The 25,533-nt window shown below is 53.3% G+C and overlaps 1 protein-coding gene across 2 annotated transcripts in view; it reads right to left on the reverse strand.

The window, feature by feature from the left end:
• The window catches only part of CARS2 (cysteinyl-tRNA synthetase 2, mitochondrial), a 48,333-nt gene that overhangs the window by 16,777 nt on the left and 6,023 nt on the right, over positions 1-25,533 (reverse strand). For both annotated transcript variants that reach the window (XM_060080009.1, XM_060080008.1), the window contains exons 3-10: positions 24,229-24,346; positions 15,040-15,111; positions 14,837-14,942; positions 11,385-11,468; positions 9,173-9,302; positions 5,218-5,351; positions 2,852-2,919; positions 434-500 (exon numbers count right to left, since the gene is read on the reverse strand). In XM_060080009.1, coding sequence (XP_059935992.1) covers positions 434-500; positions 2,852-2,919; positions 5,218-5,351; positions 9,173-9,302; positions 11,385-11,468; positions 14,837-14,942; positions 15,040-15,111; positions 24,229-24,282 — 715 coding nt within the window. In that variant the 5' untranslated portion in view covers positions 24,283-24,346. The remainder of the gene's footprint in view (positions 1-433; positions 501-2,851; positions 2,920-5,217; positions 5,352-9,172; positions 9,303-11,384; positions 11,469-14,836; positions 14,943-15,039; positions 15,112-24,228; positions 24,347-25,533) is intronic.

Raw genomic sequence — 25,533 nt, forward strand, 5'->3', positions numbered from 1 at the left:
CGCGCCCGGGCGGCCCCAGATCTCTGGACAGGGGTCCAGCCAGCGGAGAGTGCCGGGGTCCCCAGACTCGCCTTCAGGGCTGGAAGGGGACACGCCCTCTGGCCCGGGGGAGGGGCAGTGCCGTGCTGAGGGCTCCTGGCTCAGGCCCTGTGCCAGGACGGCTCATGAAGCCGGGGGGCAGGTGCCGCGGCCTCAGGCTCTCTGGGCCCCGCGGAGCACTGGGCACCCGAGTCCCACTGCAAAGCCGCGGCCTCGGGACAGGCTCCGGGATCCCCTGGCCGAGCGCTGGGACCGTGCTCCCTGGAGCATCCTCGGGCTTCCGTTCAGAACCCAACCTCAGGGCACGAGGGCAACACCCCACCCAGATTTCGGGGTCCCCAGAGGCTCCCCGAGGCCACACGTGAGAAGCACCCAGGCCTCCCTGCCAGCTCACCTGACCTGTAGCTGCTCCGCAGGCAGAAGAGGCGGAAGATGTCTGGGGAGGCCGTGCTGAGGAAGTCCTGCCGGGGGCAGGAGAGACCGGAGCCACTAACCCCCAGGCACACGCAGCGCTCCTCCGACCACCAGTGTAGACACCCGGACCGCCCCCCGAGCAGTCGCGGGGTGTTCGCCCCACGAGCCTGCGGCCGTGTCACCTCCACGCAGCCTGTGCTGTCGCTCATCTGACATGACCTGCGGGGCTCAGACCCACGGCTGGACTCTGTTAGAGCGTTCACTCAGGTGAGGGAGGGCATGGATCCCTGTACCTCGACATAAACACCTGTCAAACTCCTACAGATTTCATTCTGTGTGTTTAAAAACATTAAGTTCTAAGGAAGTGGCCACAGATTCGCCAGGCCAACAACAGGATCGACAGGGAAAAAGGTGAAGAGGCCCGTCCAACCCAACCTTCATCAGTAAGAGAGCCGGTATTTCAACGTCCGCGTCCGTCCCCCGGTGCTCCTTCCCAGAGTGTGAAAAAGGAGTATTTCTTCATCCCCTTAATTCCCCAAACTAGCCAACTAACTTGAGACCCCGTCTGGTGGACAGCGCACAGTGTGCGTGTTAATTCTCGCATTTGCGCAGTCATGTGCCCTCGTGTTCTCACCCGTCACTTCCCCTTTAAATCTGCAAGCAGCAGCATGGAGACCGAGCCCCTGCACTGTGATGTAGTTACTACACCACGAACAGCACAGGCAGATAAACAACTAGCGCTGTTGTGTACGGAGCATCACTTACAGAATGCTAAGCTGCGGGTGTGTCATTACTGCAGTGTGTCTATAATGGTGACAGAAAGACGAGGCTTAGTGAACCAAACGCCAGACACCCAAGCCCCGCATCCTGTGCCTTCTCTGCAAGTCCTTCTGTGTCCCGTCGGCCGTCACTCCAGCCACTCTGACGGCGCTTCCCAGACCTGCCAGGGTCTCGTGATAACCGGCTGTGCTCGGTGGGACCCCAGTAAACACACAGCTCAGCTGGCGTGGGGCTACACCAGGGACAGAGAGTGAACGCCGGGTACTTGGAGGGCCTTTAGCCACCCTCTGACTTTTCCCTCTCCTTTTTGAATTATTTCTTTAGGTTTCCTTCCCCACCAAAGCATGGACTCAACTGCTTCGTAACTTGTGACAAGTCCTCTCCTGTCTCTGACAATGTAGCAGGAGGCCTGTTCCCAGTGGACACGCTTGCCTTAGGTGAGGATTTGTTTTTGTAAATTGTTGTCTGTTTAGCTTTTTATAAACCGCTGCCAGACGCTTGGTATGTACGGCTGTGGAGCTGTTTAGGTAGAAGCAAAGTTGTGCGTCTCCGCAGCGTGGCCACCGTCAGCAAGCCCTCCCCGCAGCGCCAGGGCCCTGACCGCTGACAGACACATGACACGCCGCCCCCAGCCCCACGTGCTTCTCTTTCCGAGTCGGTACCTTTCCTGCACTCGTGACTTTCTGCTCAGACAAGCAACAGAACCCCTAAACCAGCATTACACGACATGTTAAAGGGATTTCTCTAAGAGGAAAAGAAAAGTCCACAACTAGAAATATGAATATTATGAAAGGAAAAATCTCATTGGTAAAGGCAAACATTCAGTAAAGATAGAGTAACCACTTATAAAGCTAGTAGGAAGGTTAAAAGACAAAAATACTATAAATCATCTATATCCACAATAAGTAGTTAAGTGATACACAAAACAAAAAGATGTAAAACATGATGTAAAAAACATTCAACATGGGAGGTGGATACAAATGCAAGCTTGTTAGCATGTGTTCAAACTGAGATCATGCACTAAAATAACCTCATATATACGCGGGATGCAGCAAAAGCAGTCCTAAAAGGGACGTATTTGGTAATATAAGAAAAACCTCAGAAAAACTTAAGAAAAATCTCAAATAAACAACCTAACTTTACACCTTAAGGCACTAGAAGAAGAACAAACAAAACCCAAAGTTAATAGAAGGAAAGAAATCATAAAGGTAAGAACAGAAATAAATGAAATAAAGACTGAAAAAAAATACGAAAGATCAATGAAACTAAGAGCTGGTTCTTTGAAAAGATAAAATCAATAAACCTTTAGCTGGACTCATCAAAAAAAAAAAAAGAGAGAGAGAGAGAGAGAGAAAGGGCCCAAATCAATAAAATCAGAGTCCTGGAACAGGGAGCGGGAAGAGGCCGAGGCCCCCAGGAGCCAACACAGGTGGTGACAGGACAGGAAACACCGCCTCGCGCTTTTAGACAAGAGGCAGCCGTTTAACCCAGAAGCAGGAGAAGCCCGTCGGGGTCCCGGGGACACAGGGAACCGGAGATGGGGGTCTCCGGATGCACATCAGCCTCCGTGACACGTCGGCAAACTGGTGGGCACACAGAAACACGACAAGTGCGTTACCTTAATCGTGATGTAGTTCTTCAGCGATTTGGACATCTTCTCTTCTTTGCCCTTCACGTGCAAATGCCCTGAAACAAAAGCAAAGTCACTTATTCTGTATCCCCAGAGGGAGGGTGAAGGAGGGCGCATCTCCAAAGGCGCCTGGACTCCGGGAGCCCTGACCCGTCAGACAGCCCTGCGTGGATGCCCACACAGGCCCCCCAGATCAGCCCTGCGCTCAGCCCGCCAGCAAGGGGGGCCCACGTCCACCCCGGGCCAGGGCATCACACTGCGGGGACGGCCCCTCCCTCTCCTGTGACTCACCAACACAGGGGACCTGACTCAGCACCCGAGGAGAGGACACATCTCTGCTTCCACAAAGCGTGTGGGTCTCCAAGCAACACTGCGAGCGTTTCTGTAGCTCGTTTTCAGACATATCCCAGCCTCAGCACCGTTTCACCCCCGTGTGTGAAAGACGGGGGGGGACCTGGACCTCCTCCTGGACCACATCTGTACGAGGTTCACTTCCAAGGGAGCTGTGATTTCCCAACAGAAGATTCTTCCACTTTTTCTGACACAACTTCAAGCACCACCTTTTTTCAAGCCAACTTTTCCAAGAACTGGTTACAATGTGGCTTCCAAAAAGCTACATAACCTTGAATATGTCAACCTATGCAGCCTGCCATATACCCCAAGTACAAGTGAAGTTTTAAAAAACTGACAACATGTGGAAAACAAAACATCTGACGCTAACTCCACTTCCATCCATTTACTTCAGGAAAAGGCATCGACTCTCCAGGGTGTCAGGAGACACAGCTGTTCCTCCAGGACCGGGTGTAAGTGGGACAAAGAAGATTCCAACGTCCTAACAGATCGTGGGTCTTAACAGCAAAACCCTTCCCCACGCTGCATCCAAAGCAGCAGGACCTGCCGTGTGCGGACACACAGCCCCGTGAGCACTGGCACTGCCACGGGTCCCGTCTGATGGCAGACGCAGTCACCGAGGGGCGCCGGTGCTGACAGCAAACCCCAACTCCTCACGAGCGCCACCGATGAAGGGCCTGTGGGGACCAGCCCTCGCGTCCCGACGGCTAACACGGGATCACCTGTCCCCGAGCCTGCGACCGGGCACGGGAACACCTCCACCCCTGGGGCCTGTGATTCCCTCCCCGGACGGGCTCGGAGCACTCTGCTCTCACAAGCCCTCCCGCTGAAGGGGGAGACCTGGCTCCACGCGGTGTCTGAGAAGAGGAGTGAGCCCCGACCGGAAACGGGTCCGGGGGTCCCTGCCGAAGCGCCGGAGGAACGGAGCCGGGGCCATCGGGCTCCTGGCCCGGAACCAAGGAGGCGGGTTCCGGCTCCTGTCGGGCCCCGAGCAGGGACACGAGGTGGAAATCGGACCTCGGCCTCCGCGCTGGGAACGGCGATCCAGCCCGTCCCTTTCAGACGACCTCAGGGCAGCACCGAGATGCGGGGTCACACAGAGCCGCGAGGCCGGCCCCCGGGCTCCGGGCGGGGCACACGGGGTGGCAGAGGCGCTGCAGGGCGGGCCTGCGCGGAAGGCTGCTCTGCTGGTCGCTGTCACCCACGTGGACCCTCGCCGCAGACTTGAAGCAGCTACTGCGTATTACAAGACTGGAGTGTGTCTGCGTTTAATACCACCTCGCTGGCAAAACCTGGTTTCCTTAATCTAAGGACTTAAAGAAATGGTTCTTGTTGGTTTCCTGAGCTTTAGCCGTTGACCATTTGCATCTCCCAACCCCATCACTACCAAAGCCTTATTCTCTTTCTTCCCCTCAAATACCTTCACTGCCCACGCCAGAAAGGTAACAAAACCAGCTCACGGTGGCTCCACAACCTTCGTCACAATCTTGGACACGTGAATCTCCCCATGCATCACAGGAAATTCCAAAATTGCTTCGCTCAAGACGCCGCTGGTCTCACAACTTCATATCCACTTCTGCGAGCAGACGGCTGGTTGGTGTGAATCACGAGGTGTTTTGAACGGTGAAACGGAAGGCAGTGCTTTCAAAGAATGACAGATATTGACGGTGACAGTGTCACAGCTCAAGAATGGCGTATTCCTAATCATCACGACATCATACTATTTGAACTTCCCTCTCCATAGTTTCCTTCAAACAGACTTCTACAGACCAGCACTGCATAACATTTTCCGAACTCTCATCAGCTCGCATTTCAGTTCCAAAAGGCATATTCAGTATTCCAGTCCAAGGAAGTTCACGTCCAACCAACAAGTCAAAGACAATTTAAGGGACAACTCTGTTTCTTGACCTATTAGCTGATTCAGGTGTTTCCAAATGTAGCTATTTCACGGACAGAGTCGAGAGAATTGAAATGGAACAAATTAATCTGAAGTCATCGCTCACCAGAATGTAGGAAATAATTCCCCCACTGCTGGCACTGGTGAAAGACCTCGCACTGTGCGATTTCGTTCTCGTGGTGAGGAAACGCTAAATCTATGCCACCTGAGTGGATGTCCAGCCGACTTCCAAACACCAAACTGCAAGACAAAGGGCAGAGCAGGGAGTTAACTCAATCCAATGACACAGTCTCCAAACCACATCCCGTATTTTCTCCTTCCAGCCCTGGGCCACGCACACACCGAATGGAGCCCAATTCCAAATGCATGATAATTCAGCTGATGCAAACGGAACCTGACATTTGTTTTTACTTCATAAAATCTCTAATTCGTAGCTTTTCCTCCTGGGAAAGAGACTTCATTTTCTTTGCTCTGGATACAATATGTGGTTTTTAAAAACTTCAAAATTACTTTTTCTTACTTTCAGTAGGCAGACCTTAGTGGCTGTTCTATAAGAACTATAAGAACTATAAAATCAAGAGATTTTTAATTTGGCTTTTGAAAAATGAGCCATTCAGCAGCCATACATGAATAACAAAGTAACAGAATTCAAAGTGACACATTTCAGCTGGCGGCATTTCAGCTATAAGGCCGCTCGGTCCCGAAAAACCTCAGTCCACAGAACTGCATGCTGCACCTCTCAGGCCTGCCAGGGACACTCAGTGTGTGCAGCTCTCTCACCAGAGCACCTGCAAAACAACCAGTACCAGCACCAGTGGTCCAGGCTGACCAGCAGCTGCTTCACAGGACGTAAAAAATGCAGAGATCAATGAAAAATGCAAAAGCTCGCACAACAGAAAGGGGCCGCAAGGCGGGGCGGCTGTGGAGCTCTGGAGGCCGTTGGCCCCCCGGGGGTGCAGACACCAGTGAGTTTTTCTAAAAATGGTTAAAAATAGATGTTTTCAAAGATGCCACAGCCTCACTGAGGTCCTTCCTGCTGAAGGCCGACTCTCCTCCCACTGGCCCAGCTCTGGAAAAAACCACGCATGCACTGGTCACACCTGAGCTGAGTGGGCGAGCAGGTCGTCCAGGACCGTACATCCTTGGCAGTGGTTTCTAGAGAATCTCTAATAAGAGTCCTCGAAATTCAAACACTACGAGGGCGAGCGTGAGATGGGAGGGACCAGGGCTGGGGAGGGGCCACACTTGGGTCTGTAACGAGTGACCCATTTTTACAAAGATCTGAAGCAAATATGATGAAGTTAAGACTTCACGGCTAAACTGAGGGTCTGCAGTGTTCGTTATATTAGTCTCTAGTCTTGTCTGTACCTCACACCTATTTTAAAATAAGAGAAAGCTGAAAAGGAATAGAAGTCCATTTTCATTATTTAGATTTCAACAAAAATAAAACATGTAATGGTAACTTTACATTTGAAGTTTACTAAATGTTTCCTGCTTTAGAGAAATTATTTGAATCTAAAAGATAAAGATCTTTTTACAACACAACGTATATCCCACACCACTGTTAAATCAACAAGTATGTGTAAATACTTTTAAGTGTTTACAGTAGGGCTGAGAGCTGGACATGTCTGTTTGTTTGTTTTTAATATTTATTTATTTACTTTGGCTATGCTGGATCTTAGTTGCAGCACGCGGGATCTTCGTTGCGGCGTACCGACTTCTTAGTTATAGCATTCTGACTCTTAGTTGTGACATGTGAACTCTTAGTCGCAGCACATGAACTCTTGGTTGTGGCATGCCAACTTCTTAGTTGCAGCATGCATGCGGGATCTAGCTCCCCGACCAGGGATGGAACCCGTGCCCCCTGCATTGGGAGCGTGAAGTCTTACCCACTGGACCACCAGGGAAGTCCCTAGTTGATTGGGGTTTTTTTTTGTTTTTTGGGTTTTTTTTTGGCGGTACGCAGACCTCTCACTACTGTGGCCTCTCCCGTTGCGGAGCACAGGCTCCGGACGCGCAGGCTCAGCGGCCATGGCTCACGGGCCCAGCCTCTCCGTGGCATATGGGATCTTCCCGGACCAGGGCACGAACCCATGTCCCCTGCATCGGCAGGTGGACTCTCAACCACTGCGTCACCAGTGAAGTCCCTAGTTGATTGTTTTTTAACGAAAAGTTGGACCCTGTTTCATGCTAACAACAGGGTGTGACATCTCAGGAGTTTCAGATGTGTTTCCCGGTAAGGCACACAGACACCACCACAGGCGAGGGCAGCAGGGGAGGAGCACGCGGCGAGGGGCGGGGGGGGGTAGGACCCCTTCTAGGTCTTCGCTGCGATAAACGTGCTGGCACAGGCAGGTGGCGGAGGGTGAGGCTTCCCCCCGTAGGGTGGGGTGAGCCTTCGCCAGAGACGAAACCAGCGTGAGGTTGAGGCCCGGGGCAGCCTGCTCTTAGATGGCATTCACGCCCAGCCAGAAAGCTGCCACATACAGCAGCTGGGAGGAGGACGACTGGGTTTGCTGGTCTTAAAATCTGGGGTGTGGCTAGTAGCTTGAAATGTTCACCTTAATCATACTTTGTTTCTAATTTTAAAAACTGATTACAGGGGCTTCCCTGGTGGCGCAGTGATTGAGAGTCGGCCTGCCGATGCAGGGGACACAGGTTCGTGCCCCGGTCCGGGAGGATCCCACATGCCGCGGAGCGGCTGGGCCCGTGAGCCATGGCCGCTGAGCCTGCGCGTCCGGAGCCTGTGCTCCGCAACGGGAGAGGCCACAACAGTGAGAGGCCCGCGTACCAAAAAAAACAAACAAACAAACAAAAAAAACTGATTACAGGGGCTTCCCTGGTGGCGCAGTGGTTAAGAGTCCGCCCGCCAATGCAGGGGACACGGGTTTGAGCTCTGGTCAGGAGGATCCCACATGCCGCGGAGCAACTAAGCCCGTGCACCACAACTACTGAGCCCGCACGTCTAGACCCCGTGCTCCGCAACGAGAAGCCACCACAATGAGTAGCCCCCGCTCACTGCAACTAGAGAAAGCCCACATGCAGCAAGAAAGGCCCAATGCAGCCAAAAATAATTAATTAAAAAAAAAAAACTGATTATAATAAATATCTGCAACACATCAAATGTATCAAAATCCATGAGTTAACGTGCAGGGCTCAGGGAACCATGGTGGGAACCCTCGGGACAGGCTGGAAGTGGAGAGCCCAGCCGGGATGCGGCCTTCAGTACCCGCGAGCACACACGCACACACACCTGCACACACACACACACACACACACACACACACACGGGCAGAGCCCAGGGAGCGCAGATGCCAGAGGGACGGTCCACAGGGCAGGTCCACAAAAAGAAGGTGGATGAGGCCCCAGCAGAGACACCGAAACCAGACGAACGTTGTTCCACAGAAGCCAGGGAGCGAGCAGGGGTGTCAGCGACCCATCACAGACCGGGCTGACGGTCACCGTGACCTCCGGAGACCAGAGCGGGTGGGGACGCCCGTCGGACAACAGCGGGGATGCGTGGACGGTGAGAGAAGAGACAAAATTTTAAGAGGGTCCCTGGAGGAGAATGGGGACCAGAGAAGCGCTGTGTTTACAGGGGTTCCCAAGACAGAAACGTCCTGGGCATGGTGCCACCCGAGACCGAGCCAGCAGAAAGGGCAGACGGAAGGGGACGCTGGGGGTCACGCTCGAGGCGCCTGGTCCAGGACCAGCTCTGGGGCCGAGGATGGGGGTCCAGCCCCTCGCCCACATCCCCGGCCGCCTTCCTGCACCTACCGCGGAAGAGATGCAGGCACCCCCGGAGCTGGCCTGCGTGTGACGGGCAGTCAAGAACTAACTGCAAAGCGGGCTCTTCTATGAAAGAGAACAAGCGCTGATGCTGGGGAGATAAACGTGCGCTGGCTTTGCTCATTCCCTTCCCACGGCCGGTCCCACCCGGGTGCTAAGCTTCCTTTCCAAACCACCTGCGATGCCGGCGTTAGGACCAAGCCCGCCCCACCTGCACCCTCTGCTGGCCGAGCGTGCACATCACAGCGCAGACGGCTCCGGGAAAACCTTACCTGGCGATGGTGGAACACTCGATATGCCAGCCAGGCCTCCCATCTCCCCAGGGCGAGGCCCAGGACGGCTCCTGGGGCTTCGCTGCCTTCCACAGTGCAAAGTCGCTGGCGTGCCGCTTGTCAGAGTGACCTGCCAGGGACAGACGGTTAATCAGCGGGAGGGAATCCAGGACGAACCAACAGTCACCGCCACACAGGCAGGACGCACGTCCCCGATTCCGTTCCTCTGAGGAGTAACCTCACATTTCTCACGCGTGTGTTTTTCTCTTTGCCACGTGAAAGCTAGACAGCTACCAGATACTTTTATCTAGAACGTGACAGAAGCACGCGGTCCCCCAGCGGTGCGGCCCGTTTCAGTAATGTGAGCACTGCGTGCGGGGTTTCAAGTACGTGCAGTGAAGCTGCTCTGAGGTGCCTGCTCCACACGGGCTCTCGTTCTCCCTCATTCCATCTCTGTCAGTGGCTGAGTTTCAGAGTAACTGTTTTCAAAGACAGATGATAATCACACAGAGCAAAAAGGAAAATACCGGAGTATTGTATCAATCACATTCAGAAAGCAAGAAAACTCAGAAGAGGAGGGCTCAGGGTCACAGGACAAGCCGGTACGCGGCGCTCTTTATGTTCCAGAACTGGGAGGCCACCAAGATGCCCTGCAGTGGGTGATGGATAAACAAACTGTGGTCCATCCAGACAATGGAGTGTTATTCAATGCTGATAAGAAGTGAGCTTTCGAGCCATGAGAAAACATGGAGGGGGACTTCCCTGGTGGTCCAGTGGTTAAGACTTCGCCTTCCAGTGCAGGGGGTGCAGGTTCGATCCCTGGTTGGGGAGCTAAGATCCCACCTGCCTCGCAGCCAAAAAACGAAAACATAAAACAGAAGCAATATTGTAAGAACTTCATTAAACACTTTAAAAGTGGTCCACATCAAAAAAAAATCTTTAAAAAAAACAAAAAAAAAGGAGGAATCTTACATGCGTATTACTAAGTGAAAGAAGCCAGTCTGAAAAGGCTAGACTGTATGATTCCCACTCTATGACATTCTGGAAAAGGCAAAACAATGGGGACAGTAAAGAGATCAGTGGCTGACAGAGGCTGGGGCAGGAGGGGATGAACAGGCAGAGCACGGAGGATCTTCAGGGCTGAGAAACTCTCTGCGTGGTACTGTAATGACGGATACCTGTCATTACGCATCCGTCTAAACCCAGAGAGACACCGAGAGTAACCCTGATGTAGACTGTGGACTCGGGGTGAGGCTGGCATGTCAGTGCAGGTCCACCAGTTCTAACACGTCCCCCTCTGGTGGGGATGCTGATACAAAGGGGCCGTGTACAGCGGGGCAGCGGGCGTACGGAACTCTCTGGACCTGCCACGCAATTCTGCTGTGAACCTAAAACTGCTCGAAAAAGTAAAGTCAGTTTTTTTTTAAAGTGTTGCTGATGCTAGAATGTGTAGGTATCAGAAGTTCCTCCTCGGCTTCCCTAAGGCCGGGGCCACACCTCGCAGGCGTGGATGGTCCAGGACGGGAGCAGGACAACAGCGACTGAGCACAAGTAAGAAGAACTGTTCTGGGGAGTCAACTCAACACACCCGTTGTAATTAGACTGAAACGACACGGTTCATAGGGCAGGAGGATTACGCCTAAAAACAGAGACGACTCAAGACAACTTGTCTTCTGGGTCTTTGCTCATTTTTTGTTTGGTTTTGTTAAACCTCAATAGTATTCTTTAAAATTATGTTTACATTAATCCCAATCTCCCAATTACTTTTCATGTAGTTCTATATACTTATTATTTCTTCTCCACAAAAATGACTTTGCAGAAGAGGGTACAGAATAGATTCAAATACAGCGGGAATGTCATACACGCTAAAATACGTATGGGAACTTAACTACACGGGGAAGCTTACGTGGGAATTTATGTACGATAAAATACCTACAGGGATTTAACACGTGACAGCAGCCAGTTGGACAAGAGCGTTAAGACGTGACACCGCAGACGGCATGTGCACGTGCAGAGCGCCCCAGGGAGGAACGGGAGGCCGCGTGTCACGTGCTGCGGGAACTTCCTACTCCGCGTGGTCTCTCTGTTCCAAAAAACCCAACTAAATTGAAAACTCGGGCGTGATCAATGTCCGGCAACATCACGTCTGAGAGAGCAGGGAGGGTCTGGGCTTTGTCCCCAGAACCCCACGGGAGGGAGAGGCTGGACCCACCTGTCTCCCCCACGGGGGCAGGGGCCACGCCGACCAGCTTGCTGTATCGGTCTCCTCTTGACTGCAGGTCGAAGTAGACATTGCCTGTTGCATAAAGGTGACCGTGAAGCTCTCGTTTCTGTCGTCAGCACCCGCATCTACACACGCCCCACAGCTAATGACAATCAGAACCTGAACCCAGGATACGGCATCAGCCTTCAGGTGGCCCCTTTCACCGTATGTTTAAACCAGAATTAACGACAACACTGTATTGTAAAAACACGTGTTTGCACGTATCATGAACGTCCGGTTGTGGAAGGGAAAACACAAATGTAAGTTCTCTGTAAAATGTTGAGCCAGTTCTTTTTAACAAGAAAAAAGGGAAGTATCACTGGCCTGCCTTCAGCTCTGGGCCCTGGGTTACAGACCCATCAATAAAGCAAGCCGTCTTTAACCGGGATACCCTAAGACCAGCCTGCCACTCAGAACAGGCACCGCACACGAAAGCATCCCCCCCGCCGTGGGGTCCTTTCACCGAGGTGCACACGTGCTGGGGGTGCCAGGCGACCCTCCCACGGGGACCCTGCAGAGCCCGGGAGCCCGGCTCCCCCCAACTCAGGAAGAGGTGGAGCAGGGAGGGCAGGGGCCGGGCCGCAGCCCTGGCGGGGAGAGTCCTGCCCCGAAGGAGCCGGCGCTCAGGAAGGCCGACGCCGCGGCCACTGGGTCGCACTCCTGACCGGCCACCTGCGCGCCGCGATCAGCGCAAGGGCCCAAGGTCGGGTGCGATTTTTAACCTTTGCAAACTTCTGGTTTTTAATCTTCGCATTCTTTGTACTGACACAGTTACTAATCTGTATCTGCACTATCCTTCTTAAGGACAGTGGCCTTGAAGACAGGTTGCTTTAAGATCCAGGAAGCTTTTATGGGACGTCCCTGGCGGTCCAGTGGTTAAGACTCTGCGCTTGCACTACAGGGGGCCCAGGTTCGATCCCTGGTCGGGGAACTAAGATCCCGCCTGCCTCACGGAGCGGCCAAAACAAACACAAGATCCAGGGAGCTTTGACTGTCAGACACCCATGTCCCCGGTCACTCTCCAGCCCAGCTGGCGGGGACAGGGCAGGCACCAGCGCCGCAGGGGGGCAATCGGCAGAACAGTGGGGAAACGGCCCCCGGTGACTGGGCTCTGCCAGTCCCCCACGGGGTCCCTCCTCCACACGCAGTTTATTACTGAGCCCGACCTACGCGCCGGGGTACAGCAGCGAAACAAATACTGTGGAACTGCTTTCTACTAAGTCAGAATGCGGACAGCACTTTGAAAATGCTTTGACAGAGGGAGAAACTGCTCCCTTGATAGAGGACATGTTTTCCCGAACCTGGGCTTACTTCACCCATTTGCTGAACAAATTTTTTCTTCACAAATAGTTCAAAGCTCAAATTAGAGTCAAGCTTTTGTGGAACTGCCACAAAGTCCAAATTACTGGAGTTCAAATTAATACATTTATTTTACATGAATTATGTTTGTGTCACCATTATTAAAAATGTACAACCAGGGCTTCCCTGGTGGCACAGTGGTTAAGAGTCCGCCTGCCAACGCAGGGAACACGGGTTCGAGCCCTGGTCCGGGAAGATCTCACATGCCGCGGAGCAACTAAGCCCATGCACCACAACTACTGAGCGCTCTACAGCCCTCAGGCCACAACTACTGAGCCCGTGAGCCACAACTACTGAGCCCGTGAGCCACAACTACTGAAGCCCGTGCGCCTAGAGACCGTGCTCTGCAACAAGAGAAGCCACCGCGATGAGAAGCCCATGCACTGCAACGAAGACCCAACGCGGCCAAAAATAAAAATAAATAAATTAAAAAACCAAAACAAAACAGGACGACACGCAGCATTTATCCTGTGCCGCGCCTGGGTGAACCCCTGGTGCCTCAGGACACAGGTCTCAGGTCTGGTCACTCCTCCCCCTCTGGTTCCAGGACCGCGGGGAGACGCCTCCTGTATCTTCTGGAGCAGACGTGCAGCTGTGCATAAAGAGCCTCACCCTACGCAACCCCAGCGTCATCACCGGCCCCAGGCGCTGCACCGAGCCCTCCCGCATCCCGTGGTCTCTGCACGGGGCTGTGTCCCCTCTTCTAAGACACACCCACTGTGTTCCCTCCACAGCTAAAGACACTGACCGGGTCCCCTGTCGTACAGAATGCCCGTCTTGGGGTGCTTTGTGGTTTAGGAGCTGCTGCTCTTGTCTGGGGCCCCAGGACAAGGCTGCACCCTGGCGTTTTGCTGCCTCTGGGATCCTGCCTTTCTGCAGCTGCACCAGCTTCTCCCCAGCCGTGCCTTCCGAATCCTGCCCATCCCCAAAGACCTGGCCAAAGCCTCCTCCCTCCCAGCAAGCTTCCTCCACCCCCGGGGCTGATGGTGAACTTCCTCAGCTCTGACATCTGCAGCGTCCCACTGGGCAGCCCATCCCATGCTGCCTTATTTGCACAACTTGTCGGTTCTTGGACCAGAAAAGCCTCTGACCCTGTGAATAATGCCCAGAGTGCCCAGCCCGGGTTGGGGCTCTGCAGGCGCTGCCATGCTCATAGCAAGTAAAAGACAAATGAAGAAGTGTGACCCTAGATGCGGTTTAAGGGGATGACCGGACAGGGAGTACCTTTCCTTCGTGGTCCTGCCCGAGAGCTTGAGAGGCGCGGGGACCCTGCCTGGAACCGCGTGCAGCCTGTGCACACGAGGACTTGCGGTTTTTCCTTCACGTATTTGCTATATTCAGGTTTTGTCTCCAAGAGGATCAGGCAAAGCACCCGAAGACGGGGTGTTCTGTACAAGGGACCCAGCCAGTGTCTTCAGCTTCGTGGAGGGAACACTGTGGGTGTGTCTTAGACGGAAGAGGGGACACAGTCCCGTGCAGAGGCCACGGGATGCGGGAGGGCTCGGTCCAGCGCCTGGGGCTGGTGATGACGCTGGGGTTACGTAGGGCAAGGCCCTTTATTCACAGATGGGAGTGGCAGTGTCGGGAGATCTGCCAGTTTCTGCCATTGGCCCAGCGAAAACAACCCTCCCCTACGCAGAGAGGGAGGAGAGCCCTTAACAAGGGAGTGGGTCTTCAGAGCGACCGCCACTGTCCCCCGCTGTGTTATGAAAAGTTATCAACCAAGTTGAAAACAGGCTCCAGTGAAGACTGTACTCCCACCCGGACCCCGGGGCCGTCAGCACCCGGCCACATCTGCCTCGTCGAGATCGACTCTACGATGCTCATCTCGCCTCGGACGGTGCGAGGTATTTTGAAAGAGAACTGATTCAGCAGTTTCACAAAGAGACACAAACATAGAAAATCTCACATTTTTGCCGTAAGAATCCTACCAAGAAAGACAGTAAGACGTTCAGCCCATCCGAGCCACCCAAACATGCAGCCCGCCCGTCAGAATCCCACGGGGTCTCACCCAGCGAGCAGGTTAGTAACATAACCGCTACCTTTCGGGGTGGAGTAAGCGTGCCCGTTAGCAATTATTCTCTCGATAAAAGCAATTATCTGAGGAATGTTTTCAGTTACCCTCAGGTACACGGTGGGTGGGAGAACCTGTAAGAAAGCAGAGGAGAGACGCGGTTTCCCCAGCTCCACGCGGAGGGGGGCAGCCCCACCGACTCCACCGTCCAAGCTACTCATCACCCACTACCTTCAAGGCTGCCATGTCTTGTTTGAAGTCTTCTTCATAAAGATTGGCCAGGGAAGCGGGCGACACGTTCATCTGTAAGAAGAAGAAGAGCGCATGCGAGTCTGGGGGGCTCACGACGGAACCCCAGAGGCACGGCCACCCCTCCCGGGCCGCACGGCGCGGCCTCCACGCGGTCCTGCTCACAAAGGGGCATTTGATCATCCTAGCCCCTTAGCTGGTCAGAAAGGTTTACTGACCTGTTTTCTGGTCAGAGAAAAGGGAATAAACAGTGCCATGATTTCCGTGATATAATTCAAAACAAAACCCAAAGACCTCCAAAGTAGCCCCTGCTCTTCTAGGACCAGGGCAAGCCAGGCCACCCCGTCCGACACACAACCACTTGAGTTCCCGACTTTTATCCCTTTCTCTCTCAGGGGGCAAGAGAAAACAAGTCACAAGTACATGTGTAAGGAAATGTCTCAGAAACAGCCCCGGTCAATGGGGACTGTGACGGGCGTTCAGTCTGGAGGGGCCAGGGCTGGACGTCTGGGGGCAAGCAGGACCCCCAGAGAAGGATGCTGAGTTCTGAACGCAGGGGCTCTGGATTCGGCGGGGAGGGGGGCCCGGCACACACAACAGTCCTTCCTAGAGCGCTTCTTGCTTTTCAGCAGCGGAACACTCCCAGCACAGGGCACGACCCTGACGTCCTGAAAGCCTACGTGGGTCCGCGACCGTGAGCTCTCAACTCCGCGGGCACCTGCGTCCGCTCCCCTCACCCCACCCCGTGAAACTGCGTCACGGGGAAGACGCTCCCGCTCCGGAGGACAAGGAAACTTCCTCAGGTGGAAGGCCACCCCGAGCCCCGTCACCCTGAGGCCACCTTCGTCCCAGCCCAGGGCCCGAAAAGGGAATCGTCCTGGAAACCGAGGCCAGGAACGTTTACTGAAGAAATAAACCTGGTGCACAAAGTGTCTTTTTCGCTGCGTGGTCTGGGGCAAGACAACAGACCTCTCTGCCTCCGCTTTCTCTGCAAGGTGGAGAGCCCCACTGAGTCACCCCGTGGACGGCTCCGGGGATTCCCGTGCACGCGGGTGACACAGCTCTGCGGACACAGGACCCTTGTTCACATCGCTCCCGCGCAGACAGGGCACCCAGACCCACTGGGCCTTCTCCTGAGCGTGGCCCTGTGGCAGCGCAGACCTCCTAAACAAGCCATCTGCTACCGCACATCTCTCCAGAGGACAAAGGGCCAACCGAACAACAGCGTCTAAAGACTCGGTGTCATTGTGCCGTTTCATAAGTTTCAAATAAAACGCAATGTGGGACCCAAAGATCAGCATCTATCTGATCAGTATTTACCTGGTTTCAGTCTCCTGCGCGGCAATTCTCTCTCGGAGAACGCGAGCAAGGTCAATGTGCCCAAGCCCGGCCCCCCTCCCACAAGGCAAACGCCGTCAGAGTCATCCCCGGAGCACAAGCGTGGTCAGCTGCATGCTTGTACCTCCTCTCAAGAGCCCCACACGCGCCTGCGCCTGGTCTCCTCGGCCGACGCCACACGGTATCCAGGACCCGGGCACGCGGTGCGCCGAGCGCCACCTTCCCACGCAGGCCTGCGTCCGCGTCCGTCTCCCAGCCGGGCGTGAACCTCGCACCACCCGGTCCGCGTTCTCGCCGTCTCCGGCCGTGACACCCACGCGAGTGCGCAGCCTAAGCTACAGACCCGCACGTGAGGCCCTGGCCGAGGACACACGCACACCCTTGGCAGGCTGCTGGCAGCGCCTCCGGAGGAGCTTGAACGTGACCCGGCAGGCTCGGGCACAGTGCTGGGGGACGGACGGCTAGACCACGTCAACGCGATACTGAAAAGCACGATCTCGTTGCATCTTTAAGCTGCATTTCTCATATTTTGAGGGAGCTTGAACATCTCACGTGGTTAGGGACCATCTGCACTAAACCATCTGAAATTAACCTTTTTTCTACAGAGTTGTAGGTCTTTTAGGTCTTTTCTTATTGATATGTAGGAAGTATTTTTTAAAGAAATCACCCTTTTATCCCCAGTGTGAATTTCCATTTTTTTCAGTCTTTCAACCTTATGGCTATTTTATGGCAGGTAGAAAATTTCATTTTTATATTTAGCAATCTTTTACATTTCTCCATCTTTTCTGGGTTTGGAAACAAACTTAGGAAAGCCTTCCCCAACACGAGGCTATAAAAAGTGTCCCAAGGTTTATTCCAGTAATTTGTGGTTCCACTTCTCTTATGTGAAATCCGATCTGCTTCAGATTTGGTTGTGAGGCATATGTCCAACTTTGGTTTATTTTCTTCCCCAGATGGTTACCCAACTGTCAACACTTTTTACTGAGTAATTCATCTGTTCCCCAATGATCTGAAATGCCATCTTTATCATAAAATAAATTTCCATGATTTACTGTGTCTATTTCTGGACTTTCTAGTGTGTTCCATCGTCTGTCTCTTCGTGCAACTGTAAATTAATGTTTAATCTCTACAGCCTCCAGAGACGCAGAATGTGGACGGGGGTGCTTTGGGGTAGGGCGCAGGGAGGCTGGAGGACGGGGTTTCTGGGGGGAAGGGTGGTGACGGTCACTATCTCGACACCGGTGATGGTCACAGGTGTGGGGGGTTTATCGGGCTGCACACGCTGTGTGCACTACGTGCAGCTTCCCCCAGGTCTGTTCCACCTCAGTAAAGCTGTGCTAAAAAAGGGGAAAGACTATATTAAAAACAAACACAACAACCACTTTCTATAGGTTTTTAACTTTTAGCATCTTGTAGGGCTCCTCCCTCCCTCGTCCTGGCTACTCTTGCTTCCTGCCCTTTCGTGGGAGCTCTAGGATCAGCGTGTCCAGCTCCGATAATACGGACACACAGCGCGTCGGGGACACCTCTGCGCAAACAGGCACGTCCTGCTCCACGTGTGGTGAGGACGGCTGTGAGCGCTCACAGGTGACAGTGAACTGGAAGTGGGCACGAGCCGTTGCTGGCTTGGGGGAGAGGGAATCATATTCCAGAACTAACATTTTCGCTCTAGGCAGCTGGACCCACCCACGAGGGGCTCGCGCTGCTCTCTCCACAGAACAACCTACAGGAGTCGCTGCTGACACCGGGTCCAGGTCCCTGTTATCTCAGACCCCGGCCGGCTCACCTCAGCTGAGCTCTCCCCGGCAGGGGACCCCGCGGCCGGTCGAGCCCTCGCCCTCAGCTGCGCGTCCAGCCTTCCTCCCGGAGGGAAGGGCCCGCGGGCCAGGGTTCCAAAGCACAGAGAGGGTAACTCGGCTGGAGTCGCTGAGACATTTATCATCATTTTTTTTTTTTTTGCGGTACGCGGGCCTCTCACTGTTGTGGCCTCTCCCGTTGCGGAGCACAGGCTCCGGACGCGCAGGCTCAGCGGCCATGGCTCACGGGCCCAGCCGCTCCGCGGCATGTGGGATCTTCCCGGACCGGGGCACGAACCCGCGTCCCCTGCGTCGGCAGGCAGACTCTCAACCACTGCACCACCAGGGAAGCCCTGTCATCGTTTTTCTTAACACAAAATGCGACCATGCGAATATACCTCGTTTCTTTTCATCCTTACCCCAGAAATCCTCCTGCGGTTTTTATCCCTGATGAACTATAAAACTGTGCCAAAAATTAAAGTCAAGGAAGTGATGCAGAAAAGTGAAATATTATAAGTTAAAATATTTTAAGAGCAAGTGCTGGAGCGATGACATGAAGGGTGTGGCCACCGTCAAAGACGTTGCCTTCAGTCACAAGAACAGCCTCTCTGCTGGATCCCAAGAAACAAACAGGTATCTTCGTAACTCTGTGTTTCAGATGAATGGTTTATCATCTTGAAGTAAGACTCTATTTTGAGGACAGAAGAGACCCTTTGGTGCCAGGTTAGCATCCTGCTCTGTAATAAGTACTGAAACGCTCAGGTGTCAAAAATTAAAACACTCTCGGGCCTCCCTGGTGGCGCAGTGGTTAGGAGTCCGCCTGCCGATGCAGGGGATACGGGTTCGTGCCCCGGTCTGGGAGGATCCCATATGCCGCGGAGCGGCTGGGCCCGTGAGCCATGGCCGCTGGGCCTGCGCATCCGGAGCCTGTGCTCCGCAACGGGAGAGGCCACAACAGTGAGAGGCCCGCATACCGCAAAAAGAAAAAAAAAAAAAAATTAAAACACTCTCTACGCTGAGGATCTTTAACCAATCCTACCGACTCTCACGTTCTAAGTCGTGCCAGTCCTTTATAAAGTAGCAAGCGACGCCTCCCGCGGGGCCCCTCTGAAGCCCCACTCCTCCTGCGCTTGCGGACGCCCAGCCCCTGCCTCCCCAGGCTCCCGGCCTTCACCCCGCGGCTGACACTCCCCTAACCACCACCCCCCCCCGCGCACCCCGTCTTTCCCCTCCGGCGCCCACCCCGCCAAGCCCCCGCCACGGCTGGGCAGCTCCACCTCCGACTCCGAAGACTCACAGCCAACCCCAAAGCGCCCAGAGCGGGGACACGGCTGCGCGGCCTCTCGTCCCGGCTGGGCGTGAGGACAGGTGAAACGCCGACCGGGGCGCCTTCCTTCCTGAGCAGCCTTCACTTCCAGACGCCGGTCCTGCCGCGGGCTTCCTGCGGGCTACTCGCCCAGCTGCCACGCCAGGTCACAGGCTTCTGTCCTTTCCGTCCTACCCCCGGCCAGCGAGGCGGGGCTCCAGCGTCCACCCTGCTCCGCGCCGCGGGACGGACCTTCCCACCACGCGTCCCGGACCCTGTTCGCTCCCGCTTGCATCCCAGCAGATTCCAGAGGGACGTCGCATGCCTGCCCCCCCTGCCTTCCCCTTGGTCTGTCCTCACCGTGGACGACAGGACACTCCTTCTTGCATCGTGTTTGCTCAAAACCACCCCAGCAAGTGGCTGAGCACAAACTGAAGTCACACGGCCCTGGGCAAATGGCTCCGGCGCCAGGGCAGAGGGACAGCGACAGCAGCTCACGGGCCCTGGCAGTCGGGGGCAGAGGCCCCGCCCCTGCGGCCCCAAGCCGCCCGCCCCCTTCCCGCCCCCGTCTCCCCCTCCCTCACAGGTCCCCACGAAGGGGCAGCTCCTCGTGACCTCGCCTCTAGGCTCCGGTGGTGGACCAGGGTGGACACCTGACCGCAGGGACACCGGACACAGGCGGGGGATTTGGAGACCAGGCAGAGGCAGAATCAGGCCAGGGCTCGAACTAAACCGTCAGAGAGAACCAGGGATGGGATGAGGAACGGCCAGCGCCGGCACCGCCTGATCTTCACCTCCAGCCCTGCAGTGGCTCCTTTCTGGTACCAAACGTGGTGTCTCTCTTCCAATGCCAACCACTTCTCCGACCCTCTGACTCCAGCTGGAAGTCAATCCTATTTGTTTTTTTTAATAAATTTATTTATTGTATTGTTATTGATTTTTGGCTGCATTGGGTCTTTTTTGCTGCACACAGGCTTTCTCAAGTTGCGGCGAGCGGAGGCTACTCTTCGTTGCGGTGCGCGGGCTTCTCATCACGGTGGCTTCTCTTGTTGTGGAGCACAGGCTCTGGCGCACGGGCTTCAGTAGTTGTGGCTCACGGGCTCTAGAGCGCAGACTCAGTAGTTGTGGCGCACGGGCTTAGCTGCTCCGCGGCATGTGGGATCTTCCCGGACCAGGGCTTGAACCCCTGTCCCCTGCATTGGCAGGCGGATTCTTAACCACTGCGCCACCAGGGAAGCCCCATCAATTCTATTCTGACACCAGCTCCCGGGGTCAGCATAGACCCCGCAAGTTAAGGGCTCAGTCCCACAGGACTGCCCCAGTTCAGACACCTGCAGCAGTGGGGTCCTCAGGCCACCAGCACTTTTGTCCACCAACTAGAAATTTGGGGGTTTGATGAAATGAGTCACGGAACTCAGGAGAGCACTCCACTTCCCATTACCAGTTTATATAAAGGACACAACTCAGCAGCAGCCCCATGGACAAGACACGTGGGACGAGGTTGGGGAGGGGGGCGTGCATGCCCTCGGAGGGCCGGCGGGCACCACCTCCCAGCACCTCCACGTCCAGCAACCGGGAAGCTCCAGAGCCCCGTCGTCGGGGGGTCTTATGGAGGCTCCATCCTTGGGAAGGTTGATTAAATCCCTGGCCATCGGCGATCAGCTCAACCTCCAGCCCCTCTCCCCCACTGCCCAGGAGGGATGCAGGTGGGAGTGAAAGTTCCAGCTCGACTCATGGCTGGTCCTTCCAGCACCAGCCCCCATCCCAACACCATCTAGGGGCCCAGCCACTGGTCATCCCATTAGCTCAGAGAAGACACTATCACTCCAGCTGTGGACCAGGAACCACGACAAAGACCACATGCGTATTTTTATTTCAACACAGCCCTGAGCTGAGCTTCCTACTGGTTTGGCTTTCCTCCGATACCTCAAACTCCCTCTCTCTCCACTCACGAAGCGCGCACCCTCCCCCAGTGCAGGGCGCCCACCGAGCCTTCCCTGAGGCCCTTGTCCCTGGTCGCATCCCTCCGCCCCAGAGCGGGCCATTCCCACTGCACTGAGCTGGTCCCGTGCTGGAAGGTCCCACGGTCTACGGAACAAAGCCCAACTCCCAGGTCATCGTCCAGGCCGGGATGCCCCTCCCTCTCCAGCTTCGCCAGCTGGCACCGCCCGCCCCATGTGCCAAGGATACTGCAGGATTGGCTTCCACGCGGGACACGCTCTCCCCTCCACCCAGAATGTCTCGCTCTTCACGTGCCAGTCCCTTCCTAACATCCCGCGTGGGCGAAACTCCTCCAGTAAGTCATCTCTGAATTCCAGAAAGGCGCGGTGACCCTCTTTGCACCCCACCCCCAATCTGGGCTTACAAAATAAACTAAGTCACACACAGAGCATCCGTCTGAGGGTCCGTGTGCCTCGCCGGACACAAGGTCCGGAGGCCAGGAACTGTCGGTCTCACCTCTGTCCACATAAAGCCTCTGTCCCAGGCCTGAGCCAGGACCCGGATGGTCAATGAAGTTCAGGGACAGTCCTGGAAACGGAAGTCGAGTCCACTGTCAGGGGACACGACACACTGACTGAACTATCCAGACTAAGTAAAAATGGGAAACCCTGCCGTGCTGAGGACGTGAGGCAATACGTTTAAAGTTGGAACCCATTTTCGGCACTGCTGGTAACCTCTCTCTGAAATGATCCAGCTCCAAGAAGGGTGACAAATCGTATCAGATAAACTGCTCATCGTTTGACCTAGTAATTCCACCTTGGGAAAAATATTGAAGCAAACAAAACAGGGGAGGAGAAAAAGAAATTCACTGCAGCACTATTTTTAACATCTAGAAACAATAAAAACAGTCAAAGATGGGGAGGTCCAGAGGAATCTCTTGAGTAGCCCCCAACGGCGGAATGCTGTCTAGTTATTAAAAAGGCAAATCGGTAGGAAATAGGGAGATGGGGTTTCTAGGAAATAAATCTGAGAGAAAATAACAGAATATGGGAGGAATGCAAGAGTCCAAATATAAGGATGGTAGTAAGTACAATGTCTGTGTGACGGAAGGTTGTAAGACGATTTTAAAATGTTTAAGAATACTTAACATGAAAAAACACTCAAAATGCAATAAGTGGAAAAAGCAGGTTACGAAACAATATAAAGTATAAACTCGTTTTCTAAAAAAAAAACACTATATATATACATATATTCATACATTTTTAAAATTACAGGATGTAAGGCACTCCATGTAGGTTTTTCTGTAAATTAGATAATTTAACAATTTTTTACAGATCGTTAGAGATAACTGTTATAGATATACATAATTGTTATAGAGAGTTGCTAATCATAAAAAGCAGAAGAGGTGAACCTTTGAAAGTAGACTTTTAAAAATATAACTATAGGGGGTTTCCCTGGTGGCACAGTGGTTAAGAATCCACCTGCCAATGCAGGGGACACGGGTTCAAGCCCTGGTCCAGGAAGATCCCACATGCCACAGAGCAACTAAGCCCGTGAGCCACAACTACTGAGCCCGCATGTCTAGACCCCGTGCTCCGCAACAAGAGAATCCACCGCGATGGGAAACCCACGCACCGCAACGAAGAGTAGCCCCCACTCGCCGCAACTAAAGAAAGCTCGCGTGCAGCAACGAAGACCCAACACAGCCAAGAATAAATAAAATAAAATTAAAAAATAGGGCTTCCCTGGTGGCACAGTGGTTGAGAGTCCGCCTGCCGATGCAGGGGACACGGGTTCATGCCCCGGTCCGGGAAGATCCCACGTGCCGCAGAGCGGCTGGGCCCGTGAGCCATGGCCGCTGAGCCTGCGCGTCCGGAGCCTGTGCTCCGCAACGGGAGAGGCCACAACAGTGAGAGGCCCGCATACCGCAAAAAAAAAAAAAAAAAAAAAAAAAGAGAAAACAAGAAATAAATTTATTTTAAAAAAAATTATATATATATATATATATATATATATATATATATATATACGTATATATACACATATATAAAACTATAGGGAATTCCCTGGCAGTCCCATGGTTAGGACTCTGGGCTCCCAATGCCGGGGGCCCAGGTTCGATCCCTGGTCAGGGAACTAGATCCCGCATGCATGCCACAACTAAGAGTCTGCATGCCGCAACTGAGACCCAGTGCAGCCAAAATAAATAAATAAATAATAAATAACAATAGAACTACAGGGACTTCCCTGGTGGTCCAGTGGTTAGGACTCTTTGTTCTCACCGCCGAGGGTCCAGGCTCAATCCCTGGTCGGGGAACTAAGATCCCAGAAGCCACGTGCCACGGCCAAAAAAATAAATAAAATTTTTAAAAATAAAAAATAAAAATATAACTATTTTAGTTAATCCCTATGTTAGGATTTCCCCCCAAGACTTCCTCTAAATGCTGAATGAGATATAAGAGAAGCACCCTGTTCACTTAACAAATGAGAAAATTAAACCTCCTATGAGCTAAATTTCCTGAGCCCCAAAATGGCCTTTTGACTTTCCTCTGTAAACAGGGAGTAAGGTATTTACCCTGGAGGCTGAGGGGGCAGGGAAGGGCCTGCATTCAGGCCAGGAAGCCTCCAAGGAATGAGACGATTCAGGAAGATAACCTGTCAGAGTATCCTCGTGGGGGCCACGAGTGGACAGTAAGGCCTGAAAAGTCTTGTGAAGTGCAAATAAGAAGTGTCGAATAGGGGTTAGAATACTAATCAATCAAAGCACTAATCAATATAATCCACACTTACCTCATTGGCTCTTTTGATTATTTTATCATCCACGTCTGTAATTCCCATCACCATGATGATGTTGCACCCAAAAACCCTGGTAAGGATCCTTCGAATTATATCAAATCTAACATATGAGCTGAAAGAAAAAAAACGTTAGGGCATCTTTAAAACCGAAAGTCATCACTGTGATCTTCAAAAGCGTGCCGTACATTTAACGTGATGCCGCACGTTGACTGTGAGCGTGTGATATCCAGGACAGCCCCAAGGACAGCTGAGAAAAGGAAAAGCCTCTTACTGACTGGCCCATGTGGGTCTGCATGAGACACTGAGAAAGGTGCTGCTTCGATTTCAGGACAGCGCATCAGCATTTGTAACTTTACAGACGTTGAGTTTACATCTATTCAACTGTATAAAAAATTCACTCGTGATGCAAGTTCAGGAGGTGGTCAAGACACTGAGAGCTTTTACCATCCTTGTTCGTGTTCTAGAATAACTAATGTTTCACCGTGACCAGAGATAGAAGCAAATAATGACCAATCAAGACAGGGACAATCCCATCAAAGCTGGATAAGAGCATTCCTAAGAAACATGCACACAACTGTGGAATATAGAAACACCAGCTTATGGACAGACTGCCCAGGGGTAATTCAGACTTGTGAAAGCAAAAGGGTTTAAAATCTAAGATCCATTTAAAATCTCAAGAAACCAGTTTCCCATAAAAACCACCTTAAAACTCAGGGTCAGCTAATCTCATGCTCATCTCTGCTATCCACACGGCCTAAATTTGAGCTCATAAAATCATTTTCCCTTGAAAATGAGCCTTATTATTGTACCCCTTGAACTCCCAACACCCACCCGCCCCGAACAGAGCTGAGGCCAAATTCTAGGGACAAGCATCTCCAAAACTCCTTCTCAAGGAGCTAAAAGGTTAAATATCCTTTTGAAGCCTCAGACTGCTTATTTATGAACTGGGCAAAATTCCACTATGTCATAGGGTTGCTGTACATAATCTTGGTGCCTGTGCAGGAGGAATTCCAACTAATTCTTACTATAATTATCATCAGTGTACCCCTCTTTGTCAAGTCAGGAAAACTCTACAAGAAATGAGATTTAAGAGAAAAAGCTAACAGGAACCTAAAACAGAGTGAAAAGAGTCAAATCACATGCGCAGCCCAGAGGAGCTCGGGGGCTGCGGGTCCCTGATACCTGCATGGGGCTGCTCCCCGGGGCCTCCACAAGCACCGTGGGTACCTTGAAAGCCCAGGTGCAGGACCAGCTCTCCTGGCTGAGGCCACACCCCTAGCGGGGAACCTGGACTCGGCA

This window comes from Mesoplodon densirostris, chromosome 17 (assembly GCF_025265405.1).
Source record: "Mesoplodon densirostris isolate mMesDen1 chromosome 17, mMesDen1 primary haplotype, whole genome shotgun sequence".
NCBI classification, from domain to species: domain Eukaryota; kingdom Metazoa; phylum Chordata; class Mammalia; order Artiodactyla; family Ziphiidae; genus Mesoplodon; species Mesoplodon densirostris.